Below are 22,500 nucleotides of genomic sequence, written 5' to 3'. Positions count from 1 at the left end.
GTCATGTGTTGTCTCTGCTATTATTAACCCCCCAAACGACGGGTTAATTGCTGTGCTGTAGTGTGTGAAAGCACCTAATAGCGACATGTACAACGCACCTAGAAGCTAACGTTTTCGTTAACGATGCCTAATGTTAGCTAACATTGGCCTAACCTTGGTTAAAGAGGTGTTGAACACAGCGTTCAAACACGTTGTTGACTTGGAAAAACGTATTCATGTTATCCACGTTTATTTGGTGTTGAGGTCTACTGTCTTATCCAGAGCAGACGCTTATCTCGGTTGAAATGTGGCTTAGGAAAGGGTAAAAAATACACACGGTCGCCCAGCTTCTTGGGATACATTGTGTCGGGGTTGCATGTACCCCATGCACACCGTTTTACAATTTAAAACTTAAAATGTCAAGAAAAAACATATAAAAACGAATGAAAACTGACCGACTGCAATGCATTTCAATGGACGTGGAAGCCGAGAATGTCCGAGTGTATTGTAGCTATTTGCCCACTGTGATTGGCTCGTTGCGTTCGGGGGCGTGGTTTAGCCATAGGTGAATTGTCTCTCTCTCTCTCTCTCCCTCTTTCTCTCTGTGTCTCTCGCTCCCTCTCTCTCTCTCTCTCTCTCTCTCTCTCTCTCTCTCTCTGTGGGGACTTGTTTCTATACTGTGATAAATGCTCAGTGCAGTGTGTCTCTTACATGGGAAAATGTGTCAGAGGCAGGAGCGCCTGGTGCCCATCACTGCTGATCCCGGAGGAGGAGGTGGTGGAGGAGGAGGTGGAGGAGGTGGAGGAGGTGGAGGAGGAGGTGGTGGAGGTGGCGTGGGCATATGAAAAGACCCGTCCACAGCTCCGCTATTGGAGACGTGGCCGCTTTAAATGAGATGTCTTTATCTTTGACATGACCAAAAAAAGGAACATGATTTCAGCCTTTACGATAGAAGGTTATTAAAAAAATACATTACCTTGTCAAATCGGCAAATCAGCTTCGGAGACAGTCAAGGAGTTGCACCATGGCAGTCAATTATATTTTCTGCGGTACCTTATGGAATGTTGGACAGCTGCTTTAGAAAAGAACAGAGAGGTATGGCACTGCAGGTACAGTGGAATGCCAGGCCTTTCCTAATCCAATCTTTTCAGCGCTCCATGATGGTGATAAACCAAGTAAAAAAGAGTCCATGTGTTGGGAACTGCAACTGCTGTACGGTATGTGCTTGCCAAGGACAAATGTTGGCCATGAAGTTCTTGTTTGCAGATTGTTGTCTGGTAGTATTTTGTGTTCAGTAAATTGGTCGTTTTTGACAGTGGAGGCCGACTTGTACAACACACCGAGGCCAATCAGGGGCCTAAAATGGCTGCATTTCGAGGAATGTTTCTTTATGTATATGTTCTATGTGCTGGCACATTATGGGCAAAATGGCCATGAAGTTCTTGCAGAGAAATAGTATTTCATGTTATTTATTTCCAGGGCGTAAGTGGTCAATTTTGACCACATGATGAATATCGCCATCATTTACAACACACTGAGGCCAACCAGGGGAGTAATGCCTTGCTAATCAGGTTGGATTGCGAGGAATGTTTCACTGCGTTTGTCCAGTGTTAATGAGATCCTCTCCCTCTGCAGTTGATGCAACGGAATTCACCTGCTGTGTGTTTGTGCTGCATGTTGCTATTTCTTTCACCCCGGTGTGTTAGTGAGGACCTCTAATCAAGGCTAGCACTTAGGAGGGAGGCGCTCGCCCTCTCCTCTCCTCCGAATCGAGCGCGCCTCACTTATCGCTCACCTCACTGAGTTCTCAGCAGTCTCTCCGCAGAGCTCGCTGCTTCCCAGATATATCAATGGGCTTCAGCCAGGGGAGCATGGCGTCCACCGCTGCCAGCAAGCCATCTCTCTCCCGGTCATCTGTCAATACACACACACACACACACACACACACACACACACACACACACACACACACACACACACACACACACACACACACACACACAACGCATGCACACACACACACACACACAACGCATGCACACACACACACACACACACACACACACACAAAAACACACAAACAACACACACATACAGTACAACACACACACACACACACACACACACACACACATACAAACAACACACACATACAGTACAACACACACGCACACGCACACGCACACGCACACGCACACGCACACGCACACGCACACGCACACACACACGCACATCACGCCACAGCCAGCCAGTCGATGAGGTCAAGGTCACTCCAGCATGGCGCTCAAGGGGGGTAGGAGGGGAGAGCTGGGGGGTATGTGCTGGCCCGTGGCTGTGCCCATTAATCTCCCCTCCTTGGCCGGATGAAGCGGGCGGCTCTAACCCCTTCAGTCCCAGATGCCCAGGCGGAGCTCAACTCCCACCCATCTGCCAGTGCGGCCCCTCCACTCCAACATGCCAGCCCCCACCCTCGTGCCCAGGTGGGGCCCTGCGCCCCGCACCACCCACCCCACCCCCAGACAGCAGTGGGAGGGTGCAGCTTGAGTTGGGCTTTGTTCCAGAACCATTGGATAGCCGTGTGTGTGTGTGTGTGTGTGTGTGTGTGTGTGTGTGTGTGTGTGTGTGTGTGTGTGTGTGTGTGTGTGTGTGTGTGTGTGTGTGTGTGTGTGTGTGTGTGTGTGTGTGTGTGTGTGTGTGTGTGTGAGGTGTGTGTATGTGTGTGAAGTGTGTGCCTGTTTAAATATGGCTAACCCAAAAGGAATAGCATACAACCCATCATTGTGCTCTCTCTCTCTTTGATTCTCTCTTTCTATCTTTCTCTCTCTCTCTCTCTCTCGCTCTCTCTGTAAAAAGCCGTACAATACCTCTCCTTAAGATTCAGACCTGCGTTCACTGCTGCAGAGCTGGGGGAGGAATGTCAATGGTGCAAACCTCAATGGCAAATGTATTCCCCTTGCAAGGAGCATTTTACAAGTTGGTGAGAGGGCTTATGTGTCCTCGTCCTCCTCCTTCCTCCATTCATACTGTAGATGCCTTTATGATAGACATCCTCATGCTGACAACACCAAATGGACACAACTGGTCTTTGCTGGAATATAGGCTGGTTCACACATACGGAATGTGTTTTTTGTGTAGTTACAGGACTTAAAAGGTTGTCTTGGAAACAGTTTGAGAGGTTGAGGGAGTGGAGGAGAGAGAGAGAGAGAGAGAGAGAGAGAGAGATAGAGATAGAAGCAAGTCGAGAGTTCCCAGAGTCCCGCATCATAATATCTACTCTCCTCCCCCGCACAGACACACCTCCGCACCTCATCCACAGCATCAATGCAGAACTAACCAGAAACTGCTCTACCCTCCCGAACGTCCACGTTGCCCACCACCCCTCCATCGGCCCACGTGAGTTGTATGACGGACTTCACCTCCACAAGAATGGAGTCAGAATCTTCGCCAGGACCCTCAAAGATGTGGCCCTAGGACGGAACCCAACCAACTCCCCGCCCTACATCACCTATCACTCTCCCCCACCTAATCCGCATGGCTACAACTCCTTCTCTAGAGGACCCTCTACACAAAAATCATACTCACCAGCTCATCACAGGATGACATCCCAGCCCAATACCACCCAGCCACTACAGCAACAGCAGAGCTATGCCAAAGCTCTAGCCCAACCACCTCCTGCATCCCATCAACCCTCTGAACTAGATGAGATAAAACACATGCTCCACAAGCTATGCGCAGGCCTTCTCCAACTGTGAGTTGAACATACAAAAAAAAAAAAAAAAAAAAAAAAAAAAATTGTGCGCGCATACACGCACACACACGCACACACACACACACACGCACACGCACACGCGTGCACACACACACACACAAACACACGCACACACGCACACACGCACACACACACACACACACACACACACACACACACACACACACACACTTTCAAACAATGTCATGTTACAGTATTGTGAAAAGCTATCAAACTTTTTTTGGATTACTTGTCTCACAAAATGGTTAATTGTTCTTCGTTACCATACTCATGCCTTCTTTTTGTATTAGCTGTTGGAACATCCAGGGTCTGTATTCCTCAGCCTTTGGTCTGAAGACTACGAACCCTGAGTTTTTGGATTGTGTTACAAAATGTGATATATTAATTCTTACTGAAACTTGGCGTCGTGAAAATGTTATCTCTATGTGTCCAGTAGATTATTTTGAGTTTGTAGTGCCCTCAGTAAAATCAACAAAAACACGTCGTGGAAGAGATTCAGGTGGTATCTTGGTGTGGTGCAAAAATGAATTGGCTAAACACATATCAATTGTCAAAATAGAGAAATACCACTTATGGCTGAAATTACGCAATACCATAGGCATTGCTGAATTCACAACTTACCTCTGTGCAGCATACATTCCGCCAGCTGACTCAGACTACTATGAAGAAGATTACTTCAATAAGCTCTACACAGAAGTAGTTTATTTCCAAGCACAGGGCAAAGTGATACTGTGTGGAGACTTTAATGCACGGACAGGCATTGAGCCCGACTTTATTGACCCTGAGGGTAGTGCACATGTGTTTGGCCAGTTACCATTGCACCTTTCACCAACGACCACAACACGGTGCAACCTAGACTGTGTGGTAAACAACAGTGGTAAAGAGTTAGTGCACCTCTGTCAAGCCTTAGGCCTGTACATTCTTAATGGCAGGATTAGAGGGGACTCTTTGGGGAGGTTCACGTATTCTTCAGCCCTGGGTAGCAGTGTAGTGGATTATGCAATCACTGACATGGACCCCTCTCACTTCAGTGCATTCACTGTCAGGCAGCAAACTCCATTTTCCGACCATAACCAAATAAATATATTCCTGAAAATGACTAACAATTTTACTAAATCACATAAGGAGCCCAGTAAGTTGTACAATCTCAATCCAATGTACAGATGGGCGACAGACAGTTCAGAAAAATTCATACAAGCCTTAAATTCACCAAATTTGACTAACAAAATAACTAACTTTACTAACAAACCCTTCTGTAATGATACAAAAAGTGTCAACATGGCCGTTCAAGAGCTGAACCTTATTTTCCACACTGCTGCAAAAAAGGCTGGGCTAACAAAAAGCCAGAGAGCAAAAGCCAAAAAGCCAAAATGTGATAAATGGTTTGACACAGAATGCAAAAATATAAGGAAGGAATTAAGACAACTGTCAAACCTAAAACACCGCCACCCCCAAGACACAGTTTTAAGACAACAATATTGTCTGACCCAAAAAAGTTACAAACAAACCATCAAAAGAAAAAAACAGCACTACACCAACAAACTTATCTATGAGATTGAAGACTCCATCAACAAAAATCAGTTTTGGCATATGTGGAATAATTTGAGCACTAAAGAAGCAAAAGAAGTACCCATTCAAAATGGTAACACTTGGATTGAGCATTTTCAAAACCTTTACAGTGAAATACAACTAACAGAAACAAACCAAAATCAGATTAAAGAAAAATTACAAACTTTCGAATTAGTATTTAAAGATAATCAAAGTCCACTGGAATTCCCCATTTCCAGTGAAGAATTATCACAAAAAATTAGATCCTTAAAGCCCAATAAATCCTGTGGACAGGATAGCATCAGGAGTGAGATGCTTAAGCAGAGCACACCTGAGATGCAGAATGCAATGCTCAAATTATTCAATCTTGTTCTAAGTTCTGGCTCTTTTCCTGACATCTGGAATCAAGGCATTATCACACCAATTCATAAAAGTGGAGACAAATTGGATCCTAATAATTACAGAGGTATCTGTGTGAACAGTAATCTGGGGAAGGTATTTAGCAGCATATTGAATGAAAGAATCCAAACCTTCCTTAACAAGCACAATACCCTGTGTAAAAAACAAATTGGCTTTCTTCCAAATCATCGCACTACGGATCACATTTACACCCTACACACCCTAATCAACAAACACGTAAAAGATAAGAAAAATGGAAAAATATTTGCATGTTTTGTCGACTTTAAAAAAGCATTTGACTCTATTTGGCATGACGGATTATACTACAAACTGCTAGAAACTGGTGTAGGGGGTAAAGTATATGATGTGATCAAATCAATGTATTCAAACAATAAATGCAGTGTAAAAATTGGCAAAAAACAAACAGAAGTCTTCACACAGAAACGAGGAGTGAGACAGGGCTGCAGCCTGAGTCCAACTCTGTTCAACATCTACATCAATGAGTTAGCGGTGCAGTTGGAACAGTCTGCAGGCTCTGGACTCACCCTCCAGAATACAGAAGTCAAATTTCTGCTCTTTGCAGATGATCTGGTCCTCCTATCCCCTTCTGAACAGGGCCTACAAGAACACCTAGACCTGCTGGCAAAATACTGCCAGACCTGGGCCCTGTCAGTAAACCCTACAAAAACAAAAATCATGATTTTTCAAAAGAAACCCAGATGTCAGGAACACAGACACACTTTCACTCTAGGTGGCACCGCCCTAGAGCACACGATGCAGTATACCTACCTCGGTCTGGTTATTACTGCATCAGGTAGTTTCAGCATGGCAGTGAATGCACTCAAAGAAAAAGCCCGCAGAGCCCTCTATGCAATAAAATCTAAATTTTACAATATAAATATACCAATATCAATCTGGTGCAAATTATTTGACAGCATAATACAGCCTATTGCGCTATACGGAAGTGAAGTCTGGGGTCCACTCAGCATGCACAACTACACTGCATGGGACAAGCATCCAACAGAAGCCCTACATGTAGAATTCTGTCGATTTATTCTTAAAGTCCAAACAAAAACACCAAACAATGCATGTAGGGCAGAATTAGGCCGTTACCCATTGGCAATACCTATCCAAAAACGAGCACTAAAATTCTGGATGCACTTGAAATCAAGTCCCATAAATGCACTCCACTTTGAGGCTCTACAAACCCAGGAACTGAACCCTAACAAGAGTCCCTTATGCCAACTGGTACTGAAGCTCACTAACTCCATAACAAGTATACAACCTGCTCAGACCAGTACTGCTTCCAAATCAACAATTAGTGTCAAAATTGCCATCAAACAAGCGAAAGAAGACTATTTGGAACATTGGAGAAATCAAACTACCAGTCAAAGCAGAATGAATTTCTATCGGGCCCTAAATCGAGAATATAAATTGGCAGAGTATCTCTTCTCTGTCAGAGATACGAAGCAGAGGCAAATCCTGACCAAGTACAGGCTAAGTGACCACACTCTTACAGTGGAAACAGGCAGGCACAGGAAAACCTGGCTGCCAAAAGAGGAAAGAATATGTGGTCACTGCCAGACAGGGAAGGTTGAGACAGAGGAGCACTTTCTTCTTCACTGTGAAAAATATAAAAACATAAGAGAGGCATCTTTCCCTAGTTTTAAATCATACTACCCAAAGTTCGAAACCATGGGTTCACATGATAAACTGCCTATCCTCTCAGGAGAGGGATATTCAGCCCCTCTAGCAGCAAGATACATTTCACACTGTCATAAGCTGAGAGACACTAGCATAACTTAATTATTTTATCTCACAGGACTATATCCTTATTTTTACAGAGAATAGACATACTTATGGTATATTACTTGTATTCTTATGTGTATGTGTATAATGTATGCATGTGTACAGTGTATGTATTATCATTCTGTGCTAATGTTACACTATGATATACATTTGTTTGACTGCTTTGGCAACATGAATGTCTTATTTGTCATGCCAATAAAGCATCCTTGAATTGAATTGAATTGATAGAGAGAGAGAGAGAGAGAGAGAGAGAGAGAGAGAGAGAGAGAGAGAGAGAGAGAGAGAGAGAGAGAGAGAGAGAGAGAGGATTTGGAGAGGAGAGAGAGCGATGGCGCCGGATGACATTCACTTCCTTTTGCATTTGGTTTCCTATCAGCTCGGTACATAGGGGAGCATATCCAAAACAGAGCAGCAGAAAGGGAGGCAGATAAAAAAGAAAGTGAATTACAAAGAGATGCCAAGCAGGGGAAGCTCAGGGGAAAGCCAGCAGATGAGATGCTTTCTGGAAATAATCTCGCCGCGAAATGAACATATCCGAGGACCGGCGGAGGGAGGGGAAGAAAACATTTAACAACATTTTCACTCGGTTTCTCAACTTTCGCAACTCTGGCTCTGCGCACATTTTGTTTGTATACGCACATAGGTATATGCGCAGACAGAGAGGCAGAGAGAAGGGAACTCTTCAGTCAGAAGGGATACAAGTTAGATTCTGCCCCTGTTTTTTCCTCCATGTGTCTCGCACAGACACGTGAACGTAGCACCAGAAAATAGTGTGCAGCATGTTGCATTTCTAAATGCGGAGAGGACAGACTATCCACATATTTCAACATCGTCCTTTACTGGGCACATTAATAGTAGGACTTGGGCCGTACCACTGCCAGACAATTCTATGCCTTCTGTTGTTTATAAGGAGCAGTCTGTTCCTATTTCAGAGCTGCCTGCACCCCCCCACCCCCCCACTCCTCACTAAGATGGCGCAGTCCAGGGTCCAGCTCATACCAGTCCAAGGTCAACACAGTATGGCTGCATTCAGGGAGGACATGAGAACAGAAGAGTTGGACATATGCTACGCAGCCTATTAATCACAGAGCGGTCATTAGTCTAACAGCCGGAATACTCATGGATGTCCCTCCCTGGCCTGTCTGGGGGAGTCTCTCTCTCTCTTTCTCTCTTTCTCTCTCTCTCTCTCTCTCTTCCTTTCTCTCGCTCTCTTGTTCTCTCTCTCTGTGTCTCTGCTGTGGCAGACGCAAGTGTTGTTGTAGAGTTTGCGCTGTTCTCCCGCATTCTCCCCAAAGCCCGGGAGAGATGGCGCCGGGTGTTTAGATTGTTCTGCAAACGCGCTGGAACACCAGGAGAATTTGCCAGAGATTGTTTACAGGATGTGTCCCTGCTCAAATGTGTGTTGGCTCCATGGCATCTGTGAAGATGTGCTCTAATTAACATAAGTAATAGGAGTTTTGTTTTTTGTTTGACTACAATGAGTTTATGAAGATCACAGGCGCAGCAACCCCCCCCCCCCCACACACACCCTCCCCCCCTTCTCCTTCTCCCTCTCTCGGCATCTCTCTCTCTCTCTCTCTCCTTCCCACTCACACTGTTTTCAGTCCCATAATGATCTGCCTGGCAATTTCTGGGACGACTGATTTGAAAGACTGAGACTGAGATTGTCTGTCTCCCTCTCTGTCTGTGGGTGGACACGCAGACCTGAAGTCCTTGGCATGAAAGACAGTGCCCACAGCCTTACATGAGGGCCCAGACCAAGATGCTCTGGACAAGTGAATGGAGGGAGAGAGGGAGGGGGGAGAGAGAAAGAGAGAGAGAGGGAGAGGGGGAGGGAGAGAGAGAAGGAGTAAGAGGCCAAGAATGAGAGCAAGAAAGAGAGAGTGCACGAGAGGAAAAGAAAGACAAATGCTGAAGGACACTGAAGGGGAGATAAAGGTGTCTTAGAAGTGGAACATGTGGCTTGGTCAGAGGCAGGAAGAAAATAGAACCTGAGGCACCCTGGGAATTGTAGGATTCTAGGTCAAAGTGGAATCCCAGTAGCGTTCCCTGCGCAAACACACAAAGTAGAAACATGATTTATTTAGCCGCAGCCATTTAACTATCTTACCTGGTGCTGTTGATCTTTTATTTATTCATGGAAATTGTGCTTATTACTATTTCATCACCTTGTTTCCTGTTTTAAAGATGTTCGAGGAACACCACCTCCTGTTCTCCTCATGAGGAGGCGCTGGTGGTCCGGGGTGTATTTACACGGCGGGTGGAGGCGCACGTGGAGCCCGGGGGGGAGGTGTGTGTGTGTGGAGGGGGGGGGGGGGGTGGTCACACTTGCGTCTGATTAATGTGTCTGCTGCAAGTGGTTGTGCAGCACATTTCTGCCTTCCTGCTTGGAGCCGAGGGGCTTTGCTTCCTCCCCCTCTCTCTTGTCTTTTCTCTCTCTGTTCTCTCTTCCGCTCTCTCTCTCTCTCTTTTTCTCTCTCTTTCTCTCTTGTTCCTCTCTGTCCCCTCTGTGTCTCATGAAATATTAAAACAAACAGCATTCGCAGATAGAAATATTTTTTTTCCGTCCGTATAATTTTGATCATTTCGAGGACTAATCCGGAGAGTGTCTGTATTTTGTCTGATTTGTGTCACCTTATGAAATATGAAGCAGTGCTGAAACATCAGCTCACCTGGGTTTACCTGGGATGTTTAAAAGCCTTGTACGTGTAGGTGGCTTTCAATGACCACTCAAATATGCCATGCATATCATGCAACACCTAGCCTGCAGCTGCACTGTGCCGCTAGCTGTTTTGTGTAATCAAAACAGACAACTTCAAAAACAAACAGTTCAAAATATTCTATGTGTAGAATCCCAGCCCACCACTCCACTGTACAAACACACACACACACACACAAACACACACACACACACACACACACACACAGGCATGCACGCACACACACACACACGCACACACACACACACACACACACACATCCATGTCTCTGAAACAATGAGATGGCATTAACTTTGGAAGACCCACAGGTTTTTGCGTGACTGCCCATCTCCCCAGATGCTTGTGTCCAGTGGCGGTCTCCCCTCCTCTCCTACCTCGTCACGTTGATCAGGGCTGGCACGTCTCTTTAAGGTTGCAAGCGCAGCGGCGGGTCTTGCCGTCGGCTCGTTCGCCCCGCCTACGCGCGTGTGTGTGTATGTATATGTGTGTGTGTGCGTGTATTCATGTCCCACCGCGCCGCAGTAAGAATCCCATCTTCGTCAATCGAGCGAGCGTGGGTCAAGGGACCCTTTTGGGTTGCGAGCGGCTCGTGAATCACACAGCGATCCCGAGCATATGGGCCCGGCAGTGACCTACAAAGAGACCGCCACTGCGTCAGGACTCAGGGGACGCGGAGTGGCCGAAGGGGAGGAGCGGTGCCTAATGGGACTTGAGGTGTTGAGTCAGAGAGAGAGAGAGAGAGAGAGAGAGGGAGGAATAGAGAGAGATGGATGGAGAGAGGGAGAGATGGATGGAGAGAGGGAGAGATGGATGGAGAGAGGGAGAGAGAGAGAGAGAGAGAGGAAGAGAGAGAGTTGGATGGAGAGAGGGATAGATGGATGGAGAGAGGGAGAGGGAGTAGAGGGAGATAGAGAGATGGATGGAGAGACAGAGAGGGAGAGGGAGAGAGAGATGGATGGAGAGACAGAGATAGAGAGGGAGAGAGAGAGAGCTAAAAGGATAAAATGGGTCTTAATGAGAACTGAAGTTGGCCATAGTGACTTCAGATAGACTCCCTCCCTCCCTCCCTGCCTGCATTGGACATTGCACACAGCTGCATGCACATCTCCCTCAGGTCCCGCTCTGTCTGTTTACTTTCTCTTCTATCCGTCTCTCTCTCTCTCTCACTCACACACATCCACACACACACACACACACACACACACACACACGGAGAGAGAGAGAGAGAGTGGCCTTTAAATCGTGTGTGTAGGCCTTGAGCCTGTCCCCTCTGGTGCAGTAAGGCAGACAGGTTGCTGGTGACGTTGTGGTCCAGTTTGTGCATGCAAATGCCACCGAGATGAACACTATGCTGCGGCATCATACCGCATCATGCTGCACGTCCCAGATCAAGGATGAAGTTTACCTCTGACCCCCCCCCCCCCCCCCCCCACACACACACACACACACACACACACACACACATACACAAACACACACACACACACTTCCCCCTCCATCCCTACTGGGACAAGCCATGGCGTACTGGTTAGGGAAACACACTGGTGACCCAAGGGTGACCGGGTGATCCCTGACCGGTGGTGCAACAGTGCTCTGGCATGTCCACATCCACAGACGACCAAGGTCTCCAGGGGCCGCAAAAATGGCCCTGCCACTGCTCCGGGTGTTCACTGTTCCTAATGTTAGAGAGAGAGAGAGTATGTATGTGTGTTTGTGTGTGTGTGTGTGTGTGTGTGTGTGTGTTCACTAACCTCCGGTGGGTCAAATGCAGAGGAAGGATTTCCCTCGGGATGAATAATAGGGGCTCCATCTCCCTTCTATTTATCCTCTTCTGATTTCCGTCCTCCATTCTGATCTGAAAGCACTTGAGCGTACATGATCTTGACTGCCCTGTCCCCCCCGTGGTCAGCCCCGTCTCTCGGATCGGACTCAAGAGGCTCTGAAACACAATGACAGGCACCAGAGGGGCCCAGGCTTTAGTGCATCATCAAATGCCATCTCTTTTAGCTGAACTGCTGTGCCAATCTTGGGTTTTTTCGTCAAGTGGGATTTGTTCAAAGTGATTTAAAGCAGAAGCAGTTTGCATGAGGGCATGAGAGTCCTTAACTTGAATGGGTGAATTGTGCGTAATTAGTAAAATGTCACTTAACTTGCTGCTACTCGCTGGTAACATGCTCAGACTGTTCTGCCAGTTTAAGCCAGTAGATAAGAATACGTTGAAAAGGGAGGTAGATCTTAGATGAAGCACTGCAAACTGATATCAATATAAACATCTGTGTATCCAAACGCCATTTGTGTGTGTGTGTGTGTTTGTGTGTGGGGGGGATGCGTGTGCATATATGTGTGTGTCTCTGTGTGTGTGTGTGTGTGTGTGTGTGTGTGTGTGTGTGTGTGTGTGTGCCTGTTTGTGTGTGTGTGCATGTGTGAGTGTGCACGGGCTTGTGTGTGTGTGTGTGTGTGTGTGTGTGTGTATGTGTGTGTGTGGTGTGCCTGGATATGGTTGAATTTGTGTCTTCCTGTGTGTCTTCATTGTGTCTTTCTTTTCCGGCTGAATAATCGCGTTTAGAGACTACCTATTTCGGGTCCCTTTGAAAGTGCTGTACTTGGATTGCTATCTTCCTTCAGTGACTGCAACTTCAGTTGCTGCAGTATGATCCCATACCCTTGATCTGTTTTTAGCCATCAATTACTGTAATCAATTAATGACTTCAGGTCTGCGTTTCTATTTGACACTCTTAATAGCACAATGCTTTCTTTCCTCAGCATATGAATTCAAGAAAGCTTTGATTGCCGATTGCTATTGATTTGAAATAAACTCACAGTAATTACTTGAAATATTAAATAACTTTTACTACCTCTTTTACATCTTACATCCCTTTCCGAGAAGTACGTCTTTGGAGGCAATCCAAAGCCTTCTGAGAACATTAGAACTTCCCCAATCAGTTCTTTTTAACAATCCAAATCATTTGAACATTTTAAATGACATATAGTCAATTATATGAATAGATAAAGTGCGACTGAATAATTTTAGAGTTGTGTGCTTGTTAGAATAATGATAGGCTCCCATGACGCCTCATGTGAATGTTTCCCAACATTTGAGCTGTTGGCAGCGGTGCGCTGCTCCGTCTGATGCCGCCTCCTTTCAGTGCATTTGTTCCCTCTCTGGAGAACCTCGACTTGTTTCTCTTCAGTGTTTCTCCTGCCTGTGCTGCTTCACTGCTGTCTGAAGTGTGTGTGTGTGTGTGTGTGTGTGTGTGTGTGAGAGAGAGTGTGTGTGTGAAAGAAAATGTTTGGATGCACATCTGAGTGATTATGTGTGTGTTTGTGTGTGTGTGTGTGTGTGTGTGTGTGTGTGTGTGTGTGTGTGTGTGTGTGTGTGTGTGTGTGTGTGTGTGTGTGTGTGTGTGTGTGTGTGTGTGTGTGTGTGTGTGTGTGTGTGTGTGTGTGTGTGTGTGTGTGTGTGTGTGTGTGTGTGTGCTTGTGTGCATGCCTGTAAGAGAGAGAGAGAGAATACATATACAGAAGTATTCCTTACATGTACAGTACTATAGGTGTGTGTGTGTGTGTGCCTGTGTAAGTACAGAGAGAGAAAGAGAATATATATACATACAGATGTATTTCTTACATGCACAATACAGTAGGTATGTATGTGTATGTGTGTGTGTGTGTGTGTGTGTGTGTGTGTGTGTGTGTGTGTGTGTGTGTGTGTGTGTGTGTGTGTGTGAGTGTGAAAGAGAGTGTTTGAATCTACATCTGAGTGTGTGTGTGTGTGTGTTTGTGTGTGTGCGTCCCTGTGTAAGTAGAGAGAGAGAGAGAGAGAAAGAGAGAATATATATACAGAAGCATTTCTTAGAGAGAGAAAGAGTCAGAGAAAGTCTAGAGAAAATGTCTTAGAAATGCTTCATCCATGCTATGCTAGGTGGAAAGGCTTCATCCATTCTCTCTGTACTCGCCCCCATCTTGCCGTCCTGTTGAGCAGCACAAAGGGCTCAGATTGGATGTCAGTCACCATGACATTACTGGCACACACACACACACACACACACACACACACACACTCACACATAAAAAAAACAGCTGGACTTACTGAATGTAGTTGAATGTCACCTCACCTCCTCGTGTTCACACGCTTGGCTGGCCCTCAGTCTCGGGTCTCCATCTCGGCACTGGAGGGGGTCACAGGAAGTCATGAGACACACACACACACTTCACAAGGTGAAGGTGTCAGCACTGAGGACAGTGGTTGAAAGCGCCTGGAGCTCATAGAGAGAGTGAGAGAGAGAGACGACACACACACACACACACACACACACACACACACACACACACACACACACACACACACACACACACACACACACACACACACACACACACACACACCTGTCTTTGCATCGCTGCCGTCGCTTTGGATGAGAACGCTTCTTCTTCATAACAGAGAGGAGAGATGCAAGCGGAGGGTGACAGAGAGATAGAATCCTGAGGATGAATTACCAGCCAGAGTGAGAGGTGCAGTGTGTTTAAAAGTAATTGAAGCGGGGGGGGGGGGGAGAAAGAGGGGGAGAGAAAGAGACGGATTGGATACACACAGAGAGGAGAGTGCTCTGACACACTAAAGGATTCTCTGTGTTTCATAAGGAAAGGCATCGATCGAGAGAGCCGAGGAGCAGAGTGGACGAGAGAGAGAGAGGGAGAGTGCTCTGGTCAGTCTGTCTCAGGGATGAGCAAACCGGACTGGAAAAGAGAAAAAAAAAACAGAAGATGTTTTCAACAAGCGACTTAGATGATCGTGTGTGCTGATATGAGTGCTTTTATTTCTCCAGACCAGAGTAAGAAAAGCTGGCCATCGCTTAAACAGACCAGACCCTGTTTCTCCTGTTCCTGTTGACTTCATATGACTGCTGCGGTCCTAACTAATCCTGTCAGGCTCAACAGACTGATTAGGGTCCATAGCAGCGCTGGCCTAGCCTTTGGGTCAACCGGGCATCACACATGATAATGCTCAAGCCCTGGTCATGTCCTCCTACATAAGGCAGACCCCTCCAGGAGTCGTGGGGTGTGGGGTGTGGATGGGTGTGGGCTATGGGGTGTGGGTGGGTGTGGGTGTGTGTGTGTGTGTGTGGGTGTGGTGGTGGTTAGGGAGCGTATGAGACGTTCCCTTGTGATCCTGAAAGAGTGGGCAAGCCCCACAGGGGACTCGCCTGTGTCTGTCTCTGGAGACATGAGGCTAACTGAGGCTAACTAGGCCAAGAAAATCCTTCCCAACACACACACACACACACACACACACACAGACAAACACACAACCACACACACACACACACATACACATACACAGACAAACACACACACAGGCAAAACACACACACACACACACACACACACACACACACACACACACACACATGCACACACACTGTGGGCAGTGGGATTGTGTGAAGACTTGCTGGATGACATGACTTGACCCTTGCTGTCTTGAGACGCTCCACGCGTCCATCTGTCCATCCTCCAGCCTCCGGCGCTCCCCTCCACCCCCCTCATCATTACAGGCCCGGCCCAGCACATCTCCTGCTGCCGCTGCCATCACGCCATGGGGGCGTGGAGATGGCCAGCTTATCCACCAGACTGACAGGATAGGACACTCATCCCCATCACCACCACCACCACCACCACCCTCCCATCCGTAAATAAGAACGCTATAGTGAAAACACTTCTCTTTTCCCTCCCGTGAGGTCAGCCACCCCTCCGTCGCTCCGTCTCTCCGCCCGTTCCTCTCTTTCTCCTTTTCTGTCTTCTATAGCTACCCATCAATACAGATGCGCTCCCATGAAACATGCATGAGGGCTCGGGAGCCACTTACGTGGACTTACAGGTAGAAAGGCCTCTCTTCGGCTCACTTCGTATTCGCCACGCGTCGGCTTTTATGTTGAGCAGCACAGAGATGGCTTACAGGAGATGCTTTTTCCGTGACGTGTTTACGGCTCAGGGGTTAGATTGAATGTCAGTGACCGTGACATTTCCGGCTCTTAGAAGAAACCTGTTGGACTCGAAATGGACCTGAATATCACTTCATGAATATCATCTCGGAATATCATTGGGGGGATGTCATTGCATGACAGATAGACAAGCAAGGCGGCACAGCATTAGACACAGTGCACACACACACACACACACACACACACACACACACACACACACACACACACACACACACACACACACACACACACACTGTACCGGAGACAGTCCAAATAGAAGAGCATAATGCTTCAATACAGTATGTCTTTGTGTCTGTAAACATACAGTATCTGTAATATAGATCATAAGATCATAATGCTTCAATATGTCTTTGTGTATATGAATATATCTGATTTGTACGGTAGAAATGTAGGCATGGGCATCCTGGTCTGGCTCACTGTCCAGGTGGATCCTGGCTGTGGTGCATCAGGAGGACACTGTGCCGCTGGGGCTGCCCATGGCTGCTGCAGGACCCTGGACTCAGGGCATTACAGGAGGTCATGAGAGATGCACACCTCCTGGAGCTCCCGTAGAGGGCGACTCTGAGTCCAGGGGTTGGGTTCAGAGTGCAGAGAGCTCATGCACGAGAGAGAACACATGGCTGTCCTTGTCGCTGCGCTGTCGCTTTGGATGGAAAGAATCTGGGAAAAAAAGCCTCTGAACCACCAGCCCCTCCCTCAGTCAGACGCCAGCCTTCTCCTACTCTGCCCCCCCCCCACACCTCCTCTCTCACATACACACACACACACACACACACACACACACACACCTCTCTGCCCCTTGGCAGTCCCTGTATTGTCGCTCCGCCACACAGAATAACAATGGGGACCCTTTGCCCCGTGGACACATCATCCAGGGTACGTGCGTAAACGATCAGAGGCGTTTCCACGGCAAATATCTCGGGGGTATTATGCCGTTCCAAAGCTCCCACCCCCACACGCTCTTTTAAATCAAGGTGTCCTTGCCCCAGCGAGCCGCTTTAAAATAGCCAAATACTGTTATTTCTGATTGAAAGATAACAACTCTAATAGGGACAGGGTCGGTATAAATCTCTCGCGCTCTCTCTCGTTTCACCAACAGCCCCCCCCTCCTCCTACCCCCCCCCCCCCCCCCCCCCTCTCTAAATATAATAGTGGGGACTGGTGATAAGAGCCTGGCTGAGTAATGCTACTGTTTTTGCTCTGGCAGGAATGAAGAGAGTCCCATTTCCTGATAAATCAGGTTATCTGCGGCCAAAACAGCTTTATATACTGTCAGCCCAGAAAACTAGTAATCTTCCCACCAACCCCTTATCTTGAGCGCGTAAGAAAGGAAGCAAACCAAAACAAGAATCAAGAAAAAAAAAAAAAAAAGTGAAAAGAGACCGCGCTCCGCGAAGAGGCCGCGCTCGTCTCGTCGTGTCTGGCGACGCTAGGCGGGAGCGCTAACACTCTTGAGCGGAAGAATCACTTCAGGAAAAGTTAGCGGAATTAGGAGATGGTTTATATTTGTTGACTTGTGTGTGTGTTGTGTGTGCGAGCGTGATTTGCCAGTGCCACTGCCTTGTGTTGTGTGTGGCTGTGTGGGCGTTTGGAAAGATGTGAGCTTTATGGGTGAGTCAGCACAGGCCTTGTGTAATAGGTGGCAATTAATCACAGGGGAAGAGGACAGAGTGTGAGCGAAGGAGAGAAAACAGAAATAAAAACGACAAATTCCACGGAGAGAAGAAAGAGAAAAAAAAAGAACTGAAAAGGACTAGAAGCCAAGGATCTGACTGGAGGCAGTGGCAAGGCTGCAGGGTTGGCTGAATAGACCAGTATTTCTCCTGCGCTCTTTTTTCTTCTGTGTCTGTTTGTGGACAGTGCTATATCTGCAGCCTGGCGGAGTGTGTGTGTGTGTACGTGTGTGTTTGTGTGTGTGTGTGTGTGTGTGTGTGTGTGCTTGGGTGTGTGCTTGGGTGTGTGTGTGCGCGCGCACACATTTGTGTGTGTGTGTTGTGGTTTGGGAATAGAGTAGATGTGTGATGTGCAGGTGCTCTTTAACCTGCCCACAGGTGAAGTGTGTGTGTGTGTGTGTGTGTGTGTGTGTGTGTGTGTGTGTGATGTGTGGCAGTGTGGCCCCGAGCGGGGGCGGCTCTCTGATGCTTATGACAGCTGCATGTGAATGTCAGGGAGAGTTAGGGCAGCACACTCTTTCTCTCTTTCATTCTCTCTCTCTCTCTTATTTCTCCATGTTCCTGCTCTCCTCATCCCTGCGGGGAAGGTGAGAATATGCAGTGTAAGCCTTTTGAGTTAGTGTTGCCCCTCTTACTTTATCACTACCCCTGTCTCTCTCTCTCTTCCTCTCTCTCTCTCTCTCTCTCTCTCTCTCTCTCTCTCTCTCTCTCTCCCTCACTCTCTTTTTCTGTCACCCCCTCACCCCGCCTGGGCGCTGCCATATAAGCTCACTGGCCTTGGCACTGCTGTGCCAGTGCTCACCTGTAGTGTGTGGGCGGGGCGGCGGTCTCCTGTCCGTATGTAGGCCGGCAGCAGCAGGCAGGCGAGAGAGAAGCGCTGCTGGGACTGGACGCTGTGCTTTTTAGACGGCCATTAATAATGGCGCAGACAGACAGACAGACGTGCTGAGGCCCGCGCCGCATCCCAGACTCCCCGCGCCCTCGTCCTCGTCCTCCTCCTCCTCCTCCGCATTCCCCGCAGTCTCAGCCTCCCGCTCCTCTTCATCCGTCTTTTTACTCTTTCACTCGCCTTTTATTCAGTCCTTCCAACTCTCTCTCTCCCTCTCCTCGCTGCCCCAACCCTTTCTCTTTCATTTCCAAAGTTTCCCTGCATTTTCTTTCCTTTTTCTTTCATTTTTCTGCTCCCTCTCTTTTTCCCCTCCTTCACCCTCGCTGTGCCGCCTTCCACATGTTCTTCTGGCATCCCGGAGCCCCTTGATCCCTCAGATTCTTTTTTCCCCTCCTTTTGAAGTAGGTTAACCTTCTCTCTTCCTCTATCTCTCTCTCTCTCTCCCTCTCTCCCTCTGTCCTTTCTCCACCTCTCTCTCCCTCTTTCTTCTCACCAGCCAGAGTCTCATTATGCATTGTTTGACAAACAGCCTGCCTCTGTGTTCCAGTGGCGAGGTGGCAGAGTGCTCCGGTAGGTTCTGTGTTTACCCTCCAACACAGAAACCGATCCTGGGGACCGCAAAAGCATGCTGTGATGCCTTTACAGCGTAGCTCCGTGGAAAGGAAGTGCAGTCAAGAGCCTTCTCGATGGCGCAGAGGCCGGGTCCGTGAAACTGTTTTGGCTCGGCTTTTGTTTTGGATTGCGTTACCTGCATAATTCTACTCTTAACTGCAAACGGTGTAATAAGGCAGGGCGGTACGCAGAACGGGAAATTGAAATTGAAAGGCAGCCCTGTAAGCGGCGGCGAGGCGGCCTAAACAAACGATTTGTAATGGAGACAATGCAGCGATAATGGCCATCGTATAGGGCCCTGAGTTGCTGAGGCAGTGCCATTTTCCTTCAAGTATTAGGGCTGTTTCCCCCGCTACATTAAGGCCAAACAAATTGGCTTCTCAAGATTAAAGCGCTTGTGAAACATGACTGGATAGCGGGACCACATCTGAACGCTGGGCCTGGGTGTGAATGCACATGCCACTCTGGGCACCAGGAGGCAGAGGGGTGCACATAGAAATCGCCCTCAAAATGCTACCAGCGACGGAACACATCTGACGTGAAGATTCAGAGGTTTATGGTGTCGGAACTTTATGCGATCGCAAGATGCATTAGACGTCTGAATATTGTAAAAAATGTATGTCAATAAAGGCCCAGCAGAGATCATAGGACTAGTTGGGCTACTGTATACAACTATTGGCACATATTTCAGATTGTAGAAACTATGATCAGAAACTATGATCAGACTTCTGCCCACAGAACAAGGATCAATTTAGAGACAGAACATGAATATTTTGTATTACACAGTACAATTGCACAAACTTAAAACACCACTCATCTTGAGTCTCTGAGACCTTGGTAAAGGGCTGAGTCAAATGATCAAATGACACAGGAGATGTAATTAACAGCATTGTGATCAGGTCTTGGGTGCCTGATATCAGTCTATGGCCTCAACAGTTCAAGTTGGGAAGCTGTAGTGTGACTTGCCTTTTTGGCCACATGGCCCAAATAATGGTGTTTTAGCCGGATGCAATCATTCCCAGAGTGGATTTTGCTTTACAGAATGGAATTGGGGCCGCGGCTATATCACCAGGCTCAAAGCGGCAGGTTTCCTGCCCAACGCTGAGCGGGTGGAGGGGGCTGATTTATGTATCCCACGCATGACGTGACCTGCTATTTCCCTGATTCGCCTCTCGCGGGGCGGGATGGCAGGAAAGGTGAAGCCTATTGCGTCTGCTCGGGCCGCAGTAGAAGGACCTCATCAGACTGAGCAATGGAAGCCGCAGACAGCCTTTAAGGAGAAAGATAAAGAATTAAGGAGAAAGGTTATCTCCAAGAAGCAGTTTGTGAAAATGGCTCGTCTTCCCCTCCCCGTCATCCGTCTCTCCCTCTCTCCATTTCCCTCTCTCTCTCCCTCCCTCTCTCTCTCTCTCTCTCTCTCTCTCTCTCTCTTGCTCAGCCTGTCTATCAGTGGTGGACACTGACAGGACTTATTAAAGAGCGCCGCGTCAATTGACGTTTAAACCACATTATTTGTTATTTGTAGTCTCTCATGTCCTACAATGTTGGGTCTGGTGGAGAAGCGCAGGGGCACAGAGCTGCACAGAGAAGCTAGGCTGGTAATGTGATCACTTTACCAATAAACCATGCCTATTCCAGCATGTCTCTGCCTCTTAAGACGGCACAGTACAAACTGCCGCAAATGGGATATTCAAATTGTACAGCCGTAAAACATAATATCTCCACCATCAATATGGTAATTTCTTTTTTTTTCCCCTTCTCCTCGCCGCGGCCGCTGATAGTAAAACACCTCGATTTGTGGCAACTTAAACAATAAAAAGGGAGTGCTGGTATTCTGCATTCTGTGCTTAAAAGCCTCATAAACCCAGAGGGTTCTGGAGTCAGCCTCCCAGAGCTAACCTTGAAGGTCACCTTTCTGCCAGGCTCTGGCTACAGATCGACCCGAGCCTTCTGCTGCCACCGCTCTTGCCAAATGCGTGTGTGTGTGTGTGTGTGTGTGTGTGTGTGTGTGTGTGTGTGTGTGTGTGTGTGTGTGTGTGTGTGTGTGTGTGTGCGTGTGTGCGATTGGGTGGGAGCGAGGGAATTTTTGTGCACCCCAACATTTGTTCGTCAGGGTCTAGTGAGCCATTGTCACATGCTCTTCCTCCTGTTTCCTCCTCCTCCTCCTCCTCTCTCTCTTCTCCGGGCGCTCGCTCGCTCGCTCGCTATAGCGCTGAGCCCCACGTCTCTGCTACGCTCTCCACCTAGGCACCTGTCATGATTAGCATGTCGAGGGCGTTAGCCGTCATGTAGAATCCCCATTATCATTCCGGAGCCGTCGCGCTGCTTTGTAATACTAATGCGTCCTGATACTCAGTGTTAGCGCTATCACATCATCTACATAAGCCACGCTGTTACAGTTGCATCAAAGTCTTCCGCGTGACTTTAATGATGTAAGCTACTTAAGAAGCGAGGCAAGACAGAACATGGTGTCTGTCGCATGATTGTGGGGTGGAGTGAAGATGTCTTTGAAAACTTGTGATGTTATTGCTGATACTGCAGCATAATCCGTGCTATTATTGTTATTATTTGGGATTAGGATTAGGCAAATGTATAAATGCCATGCTAAACACCTATCATTAGGAAACTATACCCAGCTGAGACATCCTGTATTTGCTTCTACTTAGGGGCTCTAGTTGTCATTGCTTAGGAGTTCGTAGGTTCACTGCCAATGACAGACATGTGGTTATTGACGTTGAAAAAATGTATTGTCAATGTATGCTTCCTCTGTCTTGCAGAGCTGGTTGACTTTGACTTGATCCCAATGAATAAGCCGTTCGCCTCTGTGTGTCTCCTTCTCTCTCTCCCTCAGAATAAGATCATCCTGGACCCGCTGACGTTCAGCGAGGCTCGCTTCCGTCCCTCGCTGGAGGAGCGTCTGGAGAGCATCATCAGCGGCGCCGCCCTCATGGCCGACTCGTCCTGCACGCGCGACGACCGGCGCGAGCGCATCGTGGCCGAGTGCAACGCCGTGCGCCAGGCCCTGCAAGACCTGCTGAGCGAGTACATGAACAACGTGAGTCTGCTGTTTTTTTTAATGTGTTTGCTGCAAGAAACACACACA

General features: G+C 47.7%; 1 protein-coding gene across 2 annotated transcripts in view; it reads left to right on the top strand.

Annotated features, from left to right (window-relative positions):
- The window catches only part of ctnna2 (catenin (cadherin-associated protein), alpha 2), a 413,529-nt gene that overhangs the window by 125,529 nt on the left and 265,500 nt on the right, over nt 1-22,500 (top strand). For both annotated transcript variants that reach the window (XM_062520942.1, XM_062520937.1), the window contains exon 7: nt 22,249-22,452. In XM_062520942.1, coding sequence (XP_062376926.1) covers nt 22,249-22,452 — 204 coding nt within the window. The remainder of the gene's footprint in view (nt 1-22,248; nt 22,453-22,500) is intronic.

The sequence above is a fragment of the Sardina pilchardus genome, chromosome 2, assembly GCF_963854185.1.
Source record: "Sardina pilchardus chromosome 2, fSarPil1.1, whole genome shotgun sequence".
Lineage (NCBI taxonomy): Eukaryota > Metazoa > Chordata > Actinopteri > Clupeiformes > Clupeidae > Sardina > Sardina pilchardus.
This window is presented reverse-complemented; position numbering and strand designations above follow the sequence as displayed.